At 35.7% G+C, this 12,206-nt stretch overlaps 1 protein-coding gene across 5 annotated transcripts in view; it reads right to left on the bottom strand.

Moving 5' to 3' along the window:
* Positions 1–201: 201 nt before the first annotated feature.
* The window catches only part of LOC117415809 (potassium voltage-gated channel subfamily C member 2-like), a 48,801-nt gene continuing 36,796 nt past the window's right edge, over positions 202–12,206 (bottom strand). The window contains exons 2-5 of one of the 5 annotated variants that reach the window (XM_034026637.3): positions 7,301–8,234; positions 6,008–6,163; positions 4,146–4,196; positions 2,060–2,185 (exon numbers count right to left, since the gene is read on the bottom strand). In XM_034026637.3, the coding sequence (XP_033882528.1) occupies positions 4,168–4,196; positions 6,008–6,163; positions 7,301–8,234 (1,119 nt within the window). In that variant the 3' untranslated portion in view covers positions 2,060–2,185; positions 4,146–4,167. Of the gene's footprint in view, positions 2,186–2,374; positions 3,923–4,145; positions 4,197–6,007; positions 6,164–7,300; positions 8,235–12,206 lie in introns of those variants that run through there. The other 4 variants (XM_034026634.3, XM_034026633.3, XM_059027629.1 and 1 more) reach the window with 4 other exon arrangements.

Below are 12,206 nucleotides of genomic sequence, written 5' to 3'. Positions count from 1 at the left end.
TTTTTCAAAATATACATGTCTAGATACTAATTAAAGCATGTTTTATTATTATTATTATTATTATTATTATTATTATTATTATTATTATTATTATTATTATTATTATTATTATTATACTATATATGTATAAATCTGCTGAGTTTGAGGTAATGGAGAAAAGCAACTCAAAGAAAAAAACAATGACTTCACAAAAATACCAAATAAATAAAAAAGGATTGATGACCAGATGTCACATTTATTAAGATTAGCACTCTTTTTTTTCTCTTTATAATTGTGTGCCGTTCATATACATCTACAGCACTACAGCGTAGATTTATTGCAGGGATTTCATGAATAATACAGTAAGATGTGGTTCTATCACAAATTATCAGTGAAGACTGAACCCCGCTGGCCTCAGAACACAGAAGACAGACATCAATAGCTCATGTGCTAGGTCATTATATCAAGATGTGTCCATTTAGTTTGCATGGTTTTTCCATTGAGCAGCAGCTTCATGGTTTATCATTGTGTGTGTTTCACTCTTTTGGGTTTTGCTCAATCCATCCACATTTCTGGTGACCATCTGGCGAGATCCGCTCACACGCAACCTTTCTTTCTCAAGCAGAAGTCAGTTTCCAGAACCTCCCTGGTTGTGGTTCAAACCCAATGTCCATTGTGACAGCTGTTCACGTCAATGATAAATGCTGTACAACACTGCAGTCAATAACATCAGCACCAATGTAATATTAATAGCTAACAGCCTTTTTTTAAAATAAATATCTCTATTGAAGATGCCAACAACATGTTAACAATACACATCTCTAAATATCAGAAATGTTCATTTTGAATCATAGACTGTATATTTTACAAGGATTTAGACATGCAAATTCATGCTATAGAATTAGAACTATATACAGCAACTATCATATAGTTTAACATTAACATATATTATACTGTATAATAGATAGATAGATAGATAGATAGATAGATAGATAGATAGATAGATAGATAGATTTTAGTGTTTTTTTACTTAAAATGTAAATCCTCACCATAACAAAAGGGGTAATTCAGCAAGTGTGGCAACATTTAATTATGTATGTTCTATGTTTATATATTCTATATGGCTGGTGAACAATGTAAAGCATGCACTGCAAGGAGATACTACTTGTTCTTTTAGGGCTGTTTTAAGGTGAGTGTTGAATTGTTGAAACATTTAGTTTTTTATAAAATGCCAGCCGTTATGTCAGTGTTACCTTTCTGTCACGCTTGTGCCTTCCCGAAGCCATTAAGAAAGAGAGCTGGCCTCTGCTTGTGTGTACCCAGTAATGACAACCTCTTTGCAGTTATCTGCGTGTATAAACAACCGAAGACACTCAGTTTGGGAGCCTGCTAGTCGAAACTCCAGTTTGTACAGCATACCAGGCAGCAACCAGCACAATATATTGGCACATGCAGAAACAAGTTGGCTGATGCATTTGTGTCAGCGAATGGTACAAGGCGCACACACATAGTCAGTGCCATCTGCGTCCCAGCAAATTTAGCAACATTGCTTTCAGACGATGAGACAGTATGATCCATGCAAAAAATATTTTTGAAGGTTTGTGTATATGTGTGAGTGTGTGATCAAGACAGGGGTCCACACATCTTCAGAATGGATAAAAGTCACAGGGATGAAGAGGTCCAAAAAAGTGATATCATTTGGAAGCACATATTTTCTTTGTTTTTATATATGTATATATCTATATATTCTCACTAATATAATACATGTGTTATTCAGCATACTGGCCAAAGAGATCCACTAAATGTCCTTGTATTGCCAGAAGTAATGCAGGACAATTAGTTTAAAAAGGGGATGCACAATGTTTAATAATGTTAAAAGTCAAAGATATACAGTAGGGATCTTCTGTTAACAAAGTACCTCTTGCCTACTATTTACAGTTTACCTCATGCACAATTTAAGTTAAACTACTGTACTAGTGGCTAGATTTAATACTACATGTAATGACTTCCTTTATGCAGTTACAATACTTGGAATTGGATTCTACTGGACCCACTGCTGCAGCCTCGTTTTACAAGATTGATGGAATGGGAGATCGAGATCGTCTCAAAGGACAGGGTGAGCTGTAGGGTGAAGTTACTGGAGACAGCATCAGAGCATTGCTAGCCAAGCCAGCTATGTTGTTTAAGCTTCTGGATTTTTCATATCCTTAATGCAAGAAAACGCACAAGACAATAAGTTTGAGTCAGCCTAAGAAATTAAACAAGACACAAGACAAACAGTGCAAGACTTTCCTTCATGCATCTATCCAGAAACACACCGGTTAATGTTTATATATATATATATATATATATATATATATATATATATATATATATATATATATATAATGTGCCCATTAATTAACATGCAATTAGAGAGATATTAGCTTTCCGGTTAATGTTCTTAACCCAAACATAGTAGAAATAATAATTTCAAGATATTTAACAGTTGTAATAAACAGTTTTAATAATCTTTAATGAAATTTCCAGTTTCATTCAATAACAGCATACCTGTATCTTAGTTGGTTAATTCTGTGCATTAATTAATGGACACAAAACAATATATTACTAACAGTTCCATTCATTGATAAATTATTTGTTGCATTCATTTCAAAACATACTAAAATTCTGTTTTATAATAATAATAATAATAATAATAATAATAATAATAATAATAATAATAATAATAATAATGTAGGTATTTCTTAAAATCAGTAAGCAAACATGACATTACAATTATGGCTCTATGATTAAATAGTGTATTTTGTCTCTTATAGGAATTTACCTTAAAAACAAAATACATATAAAAATATAATTATTTGCAAGCAACAATAGCATTGGCTATTTAGACCCCTATTTACATAAGAACTTTCAATGCACTTGTAAATGACCATTTAAATAGATTCTTAAAGCATCACATCTACAGAATGTAACTTTAAAATATTCCAGGCACATTTAGCCTTGTTCTTTTATAAAGCAGCATCCATATTCAGTACAATTGTACCTATCTGGTGAACTCAAGGGGATCTATAATATTGGAAAGTCTTTGAGATACAATTTCAACTATACAGTAGGTCAAATGGATAACATACAATTTAGTTTACAATCTTTATTTCACAGCTACATTCTAATAGTGTACTTGTACCTTTATAGGGAGAGTTTAAATTCCAAATGATATTACATTATGAGAGATTTACAGTGTTATGGAACCTAAAATCAAGCATATCTGTTTATCAGTTCATACAAAAAGACTCCAAGAACATATGCTACATTGTAAAAGTATGGTATGGTCATTTTGCAGTTTACTGTAGTATGTATCTCATGGTTAAAGGAGTGCAAAACAAGGATTTCAAATCCATTTTGTTAGGTATTATTGGCATTTGCAATTTTATCACTTGTCATCCTTTTCTTGTTGAGTATCTTTTGGTGTTCTGTTTTACTTTTAAGGATATTAAGACCTTTGCACCCTGCAAGGCCATCAATGTGACACTGAAGACAGGAAGTGAGTAGGAACCAGGAGCAGCAGCAACATTTTAACTGTTCACGTTTTCCTCATATTTTTAACATAAGGAAAAGGGTGACCAGTTATAATGATGCTAGTGCTTATAAGAGGTAAGACAATGGATTGCAAACCCTTGATTAGCAGTCCTTCACTACCACAATTGCACTACACTTTTACCATGGTATAGCCCAGTTAACTTTTATAAGGGCTCCCCCATAGCATTGCACTGTTCTATATGCGTAAATATAGTAAGCATACAGAATGGCAGCGCTGTTGCCTAGTTTCATTGATCAATGCTTCTGTAAATGGTTTTAATTTCTTGTTTCTGACAGCTGCATTTAATCCTGTGTTTATGCTGAATGCAGCCGATATGACAAGTGGACTGCCAAGTTCTGGAAAGCGCTAGAAAAAAATAACAATATATGTTTCAGAGTATATATATATATATATATAGATGGATAGGTATGTCCTGTTCTCTGTCTGCTTGCATTTCACAGATTGCATAAACAGCACTGGCCATATTGATAGTAAAAAGCAACATGGAGTGTAGCTGTTCTCAGCGGAAAGTTCTTATGTAAATTAAGATAACCATGAAAAGTTTATGAAATGAAAAAAATATATATACCTATTGTATTTTCCCCCTTTTTTCAGTAACACTTTATTTTAAAGGACAGTTCTAGTAGACAAGAAAAGAAAGAACACAAATTAGAAATGGGCTTTTTTCAAATTTACTCCTCCCGGCCTCACAAATAATTAAGATCAGCTCATTCATAATTTCTGTGAGTATGGTTTTAATGAGGCGCAAAACTTATTGATATAGAAGGAAACTGCTTGCTTGTCACATGTGGGGAACACAACCTATTCCCCCGAAATACAGCATAGCAGCTTAATATTCATGGCAGAATGTTACTGTAACACACAACAGTCATGTGACAAAATATGTGTGTTTGACAGGGAAAGGAGCACGTGAAGTTCTGTGAGGACTGCACAGCTTACGTGAAGTTCTGTGAGGACTCTGCACAGTTTTGAAGAAGAGTTTCAAATTGTGGCCATTGTACTTAATGTCTTACTTTGATGCAGTTGCCTTATATATCGTTAGTGAGTCGTGTAAACAGATGCATTGGTGTGATAAGGGTTCACTGCAGGTGTCAAGCGCTTAGTCACCCTGTGTATCAAGACTCATAGAGCAGCACGCCTCATCATGTTCTGCTTTCTTCTATAAAAACAGCACAACACGGTTTCATTCAAATCTTGGCATGCATTATGATGGATGGAACTAAAATGTATTTATTATATTGTATTTATATGTATATTTGTTACAAAAATATCAAATTGCCTGGCATTCTCCCAGAGCTCAAAGTGGTGCATTTTCCTTGCATGTTCAAATGTCTGCCTTGTTTGTGCATGTACAAATGAAATTATCAGGGCTGATCCAGCCATGCTTTTTTCCACCTGCTTGTTTCAAATAACGAGTGCCCAGCGCATTTGTATTGGTGTGTGGGGAACACACCCAGGCAAGGTTACTCACCTGCATAACCAGTGATATTTGTAAATTAATCCCTAAAAAACATTACAAAAGGCTGGCGATGATGAGCACTTTATTGTCCACTTTGAGCCCTGTACTCAACCAAGGATTTGATGATGTGTGCAAAGAAGTTTTCTTTAAACCACTGAGAACACAGGATTTTGATAACTAGGTGTATATACAATTATACCTCGATGCTAAGTAATTAGCAAAGGATTTAATGGAATCAGATATATGTACTGTAATTAAAACTTAACTACAAATGAGATTAATTTCATGATTAATTGCTATTTAACTTCAGGCTCATTGATTCTTTCACAAGTGAATCTCTCACATTAATTTCTCACGAAACAGTGTTCACATATTTCCACTAATGTACAAGTGCTGTACATTAAATATTCTGCAATGTAGTGCATCTTTAATGGAATGCTAAAAGCAATGAACATGTAATCAACAGAAAAGTTTAAAATACTTGGAATGACCTTAAGGGGCACTTCCTCATGATTACAAAAAAGTTTTAATAATTAAAAAGTAGACAGAAGTGTAGAGTAATCCTAACATTTCTTAAAAGGACTGCAATATTCATTAAGGATAAACGTTGCAGAGTACAGCACAAGACCTACCATACTCTTAATGTTAAACCTGAAATAACCTTCAAAAAGTTTAGTTATCCCCCCCAAAAAATATTTGGCAATTAATTATTATGTACAGATAATATCTGTTTCTATTAAACTATTTATTAATGTATTCGTAATGAAGGCATAATTTCAAATCAAAAAACAGAACTTAAAAATAAAGTGTTACCCTTGTTTTCTTTTCTTTTTTCATACAAAATACAATGTGGCATGATAATGGAATTTGGAGGGATATCTCAAGGGACTAAACTGATTGATCTAGCTTTAAGCTGTGGCAGTCTTCCGGGCACATCTATGTAGCCTTTATCTAGTGAAATACATCCATACCTTTCCTGATCCCTCCACCTGTAGAACACGTGTACTCGCTTGTTGTCAGTAAGAAACATGTTCCCCCTCTTCTGTTGTCATCTCTGGTGCTAGACCGCCTGATTGGGAGCCTTTCGTCAGGTGACAAAGGCAGGTCACTTCCTCCACTGGCTTCACCTGACAACACCGGTCAAAGCACCACGCCATTTATAGACAGTCGTAAATTATACTTACAATGAGCTGTAGAGAGCTGTGTAATCACTGTACACCGAAACAACATCAAACACCAACATCGAACTAACACTGTCAAGAGGGAGAATGCAACGGGATAACAAGCTGGGTTACAAAAGTAAATATACACATTTTAGTCTGCGCTATTTGTGCATATATTTGCATATGAGACATGTTCTGGGTGCTGGAGTCCTTGACCTAAGCATTATCCAGATTTGGATCACTTAAGGGTGTTTAGTGCCTTTTGTTATTTCTTCTTATTTTTTTTTTAATAAGGCATTGGGATTTCATCTTCTAAATAGCAGTGGATCTAAATATAGCTTTAACCCCATTTGAATCCATCCTGCTTGTGACTCTTTCACCCCCTTATTATCAGCACCTAATACAATAAAAAAAAACAATACAGTGGAAAGATGTCAAACATTGGAATTAAAGGACAACAGTATTTGTATCCAGTACTGTTTAAAATAATTTAATAGACCCATAGGATGCAAAACTCCCATATAAATAATGGTATTGTACAGTTAGGCATATGCATATTTATTCATATGGCTAGGCGCTTGTGTTTGATTACACACCATGCTGAACTGCACTGTCAACACATCACAACAAAACAATACATTTTGCCACCAAGCACATTCACATGCAATTTTAAAATAAGCACATAGGCAAAGGGACAACATGCACATTCCATTCATAAAAAAGCAAAGTAGGTTGAACTATATAGACAACTACTTGTAGAATGCAAGGACAGTAAGTGCATTGGAGGTGAATGACTAGAAATGATCTAGAAACAGACACAATATATTCCCCACAGCACCTGCCTATAAGGGCTGCTATTTTTACCAACCATTTCCCTCGTCCTGAGGCTTGATTTCATCATTTCACTATATCTCGTATGCTTGTGGTGTACGTGTTCATTCTGCCGGTTTCCTTGGAAACCAAGGAATGAAAATGCACTGCATGGAACTGTGGCTTCTGTAATCAAGTCTTTCGGTAAAAATAGCACATTGTGTTGATTCTAAAGAACAAGGTAGGTCTATATAGTCATCGTTTGCTGAACAAATCCACATGCTCCCATACCTGATCTGTGGTGTTCCATCAGCCTGTTCTCCCTGGCATGACAAGCATCACTGTGGGTGCTATTGCAAGGCATGTCCAGGTCAGTCTTGCAGAGTGTAGGGGAGCCACCTTGAGGAGCTTGAGGTATGTACTTCTTTCTCTTCCGTGGAAGCTTCTGCTTGGCCATGGCTAGTGAGTAGTACATTCCAAAGTTATTGACAATGACGGGCACAGGCATGGCTATTGTGAGCACCCCAGACAACGCACACAGAGCGCCCACCAACATGCCCGACCAAGTCTGAGGATACATGTCACCATACCCAAGTGTGGTCATGGTGACAACTGCCCACCAGAATCCAATAGGAATATTTTTGAACTGTGTGTGGTCGCTGGCAGTTGGGTCATTGGGACTTGCTCCTAATCTTTCAGCATAATAGATCATGGTGGCAAATATTAACACTCCCAGAGCTAAAAATATGATGAGCAACAAAAATTCATTGGTGCTAGCTTTCAGGGTGTGCCCAAGCACTCGTAGTCCTACAAAATGACGGGTTAGCTTAAAGATTCGTAGAATCCTGACAAACCTAACAACCCTAAGGAAGCCAAGAGCATCTTTAGCAGCTTTGGATGAAAGTCCGCTCAGAGCCATTTCCAGGTAAAACGGCAAGATTGCCACACAGTCAATAATGTTCAGGAGGTTTTTAACAAATTCAAGCTTGTCAGGGCAGAATGCGACACGCACCAGAAACTCAAGAGTAAACCACAGTACGCAGATGCCTTCTACATAAGTCAGAGCGGGGTCTGTTACAATCTCATACTGTGCATTCTGATCAGATAGACTGTCGTTCCTTATCAATTCTGTTTTGTTTATAATAGTATTAAAAGCCTCGTGGGTCTCCAGACAAAAGGTGGTGATTGAGGCGAGGATGAAGAACAAGGAGGCGAAGGCGATAAACTGGAAGAGAAGAAAGACAAAGGTAAGAACAATCTCAGACATTGATGCTCTGCAGAAATGGAATCAAGAGAAGTGAAAAAAAGGAAATACATATTACATTGAATGCCATTAAGTGTATCTCACAAGTCTGAATGTCAAATTAAAATTTACATTGGTTCGGTGTCGTTTTGCTAAACTGCTCAGCAGAATATCCTGCATTGCATTACTTACCAGCTTCCACCTAAATCCAGGTCAGCTAAAACTGGAAACAATAAACTGCAAATGATAACCAGCTCTCAGTTGGTCCTACCTGGTTAAATAAAGCATTTGAAACCTCCACCAACGGTAAATGGGCTACAGCCCACAGAAACCGCCTCTTAGGTAGGAGATTGCTCAGTTGTGGCAAATCATAGATTTCATTAGTGTGTTGCACAGTTGTGGAATTGCATATACGCAATGAAGGGAAGGGGTTCGGTCCTGTAAATACCCAAGGTAGTTCAGATTGTCACCTATCTACAAGGCTCTGTCAGCTGTTAAACCCCAAGCACCACCAACACCTATTGAACACACCTTTTATTAAAATAACTAAACAAGGCAGATAATGAAAAGAATATTTGGGCTAGGTGATGACTATAACCCCTCCCCCCAATCAATGACCTTATATTTTTATAATAATGTGGCAATTATTGAGCTTTATTTAAAAATGTATACTTTGTTTATTAACCGTTAACCTGTTAAACTAGAATTATGAAACAGGTTGTCCCTTTTTGAGAAAGACGTATCTCATTTTCTGTCTTTGTCACGTTGGCAATACTGTAAATGCTTATTACTGAATAGGCCATTAATACAAGCTGTTTCACTGCTACATTTTTTAACCTATGGCCATGTCTATAATAACACATCACACACTTTATAACAAATCTATTTGATCTGATGTTTAAAAGACATTCAATCACAGATGACATTCCCCTAACATTGTGCTCCCCGGGGGGTTTGGTTATTGTTCTCAAAAACCCCATTTGTATATTTTTTCTTAATAAAAAGAATAAGATCAGGTATAGCGTTTGTTTCTAGAAATTGTGGTTCAGTGTTTGAATGTATTATATTATTTGTTCAATTGTCCCTGTTAAGTTTTAAAAGTACAGCAACTAACAAAATAAAAAAAAAGAAATAATTGACTCAAAAACATAACGTTAATGATTTTTTTACTGTATAGTCGTAAGTAAACAATAAACCATGACAGGGTGTGCACGGTTGTGTAATAATCATACATCTCAGGGGCGTTGTCATGTTTTAATCAATCGCTTGTGTAAGCACATCTATTTAAACACATTTTTACCCAGCAAGGGATACATAAAGTGGGAGAGTAGGAAATGCTGATGTCATAAACATAAACTACCAGTCTGAATTTATCATATACACCCATTTACACCAGTCAGTGGAGGTTCAGATCAAATAAATGATAAGGTCTGAGTCAAGTATCTCATGCTAGGCTTAAATCATGGTTCTGGTAGGTGTTTCATGCAAACATCTGCCTTATCGTCTCCATTATTTTCGCAGCGATTGTCTAAATATGTTCAGTAAATATATTACTGTAATTCATGCATATAGGTACTTCATGCTCAATAAAAAGAAATGCATTAACAAAATAAATAAACGTGCATCAGCATTAAAGCATAGTGGTAAAAAGAATTAATCCTTGTTTAATAATTCCAACCATGGTACCATATAGCAGTATACTGCGCCAGTATGATACTGGTTTGCCTAGGCTTTCTTTTGGGCAATACAGTGCTAGTATAATGGGGTAACACTTTACATTACGTCTCTCTAATTACTGTATATTGACATTGTAGTCACTTATACATGTGTATTTACACATAATTACAATGTTATTAGACATCGTTACAATGTACTTCATGTGTACATCTTTTTGCACAACATATATAAGTACACAATTGTATCAGAAAACGGTCAGGGTGAAGGTTAGGGTTAATAACATTACAATATTATTATGCATAGTTACAATGTATTTAATGTGTAAATCTTTTTGCACAATATAACCTTAACCCTAACACTATCCCTATCCCTAATCCCCCTAAACCTAACCCTAACCCTTTTCTGATACAATTGTGTACGTATATATGTTGTGTAAAAAAGATGTACACATTAAGTACATTGTAACTATGATTAATAACATTATAATTATGTGTAAGTACACATGTATTTACTAAGTAACTACTATGTCAATACACAGTAATTCGAGACACTTGATGTAAAGTGCTACACTTTTGATATCTTTAGAACAATATTCCAAACCTACAAAATATATTGAAGATGCAGGCTTGGGTTGAGTTAGAAATGCAGCACTTGATGAGTTGTGAATGTTATGAGACTACTAAAAAGGAAGATGAGTCATTCCTTTATGAAAGCTTTGAATAGGACAGGATAACTGCAGATTATAGCACTACAGTAACGAAAAAGTTGTTTGTAAGATAGTGTGTTCTGGCAGCATGTTTGTCGCTGCTACTGTCTCATTGTGTTTTACTAAGGGGAGTACAGTCTCAAAAGGAACCATTGAGGTTAAATAAATAATGGTCTGTATCGAGTTTTGTATAAACCTCTTATCTTTATTAATAAATGAGAACCCACCTTAGTTTACTCCATTACTGTTTTCACAAATGAAACTATAGAATGGAGTCTAAGGAATATCAGGCCATTATGGTAACAGCCTTTTATGTCTGATGATTTTAATTGACTTTGCATTTTGTGTCTTTTTTGTCTAAAGACGGTGCTATACTTTGCCAGCGATCCCCCAGGCAGCTCAGTTATGACTCAGCCTTTTTATTTGGAAGTATAATTATTCTGCTGGCTATGAGTTTGATGTGTATCTCCTTCCCTAAAAGAATGGAGGAATACAAATGAATCTTGAAATATGAACACTTTAGTGCCATAATTAACAATTCTGGTGGTCCATAGTGAGAGCATGAATACAGGATGGATCTTATTTGAATGATGAAGTGTTTCTGTATGCCAAGGAAACGCAACACAAACTTTGAAGAAGCACAAATTAATAACTTAGCTGGTAACTTGATTTGGTGAATTGAAAGAGTAAGCATATTCTAATTAGTTCAGAATAGACCTAGCAGAAATCAAGTTGTGTCTGTGTTATGGAAATAGTTTCCAGTTATTGTTAGGGGGTGGTGCTCCTAATAAATAAGCCCAGTAGGCATAATTACAAATCATGGCATACATTATATTACATTTAACAATTAAAAAGACAATTTGATTTAAAAATGATCAGATCACAGCTGTGTAGAATACAAATGAAAGAATACTGGAAGCATCCTGAATTATTAAACATGGTTTACCAACAGTAATGCATATATCATTGGAAGAATTGACTAAAATGACACTGTAATTCACGATGTACTATAAGCAAGGTATTCCAAGGAAGCAAGAAGAAAAGATATAAACCCAGACATCTAATTGACAGATGAATTGGAGAGCACCTCCTTATGACCACATAAGGCAGGCTGATTCAGGGTAAAATTGGAAACGAAATAACCATTCAGGATATAATATTCCATATGAAGCAATTGCACGTAAAGGAACATGAAAACCTGTGACAGATCTTTGCTGAAATGTGCATGATGAATAGATGACTTGTTTTTCATTACTCTTATCATAGATTTAGCCTCCTACAGATAGGAGCCTATAGATCAGATTGCATCAGGAATAATCCAATACAAACTGTTGATTCTACTCTATTCTATTCCTGTTGATTGACTGTTCTGCTCCACCTCCTGCTGGGTTTGATACATGATCTATGTAGTCTGTATTGGTTGCCTGTGGCCCAATGGATCTTGGCCATTACAACAGTACCCTTAAGATTCTCAATGGTCAAGGTTCGAGGTTTGCTCCTGCGTCCCTGTCAAAAATGTATGTTTCATGAACTATGGTCACCTTACTGTGGAAGTCAGGAGAGTCAATGTA

The sequence above is a fragment of the Acipenser ruthenus genome, chromosome 7 (assembly GCF_902713425.1).
Source record: "Acipenser ruthenus chromosome 7, fAciRut3.2 maternal haplotype, whole genome shotgun sequence".
In the NCBI taxonomy this organism is placed as follows: domain Eukaryota; kingdom Metazoa; phylum Chordata; class Actinopteri; order Acipenseriformes; family Acipenseridae; genus Acipenser; species Acipenser ruthenus.
This window is presented reverse-complemented; position numbering and strand designations above follow the sequence as displayed.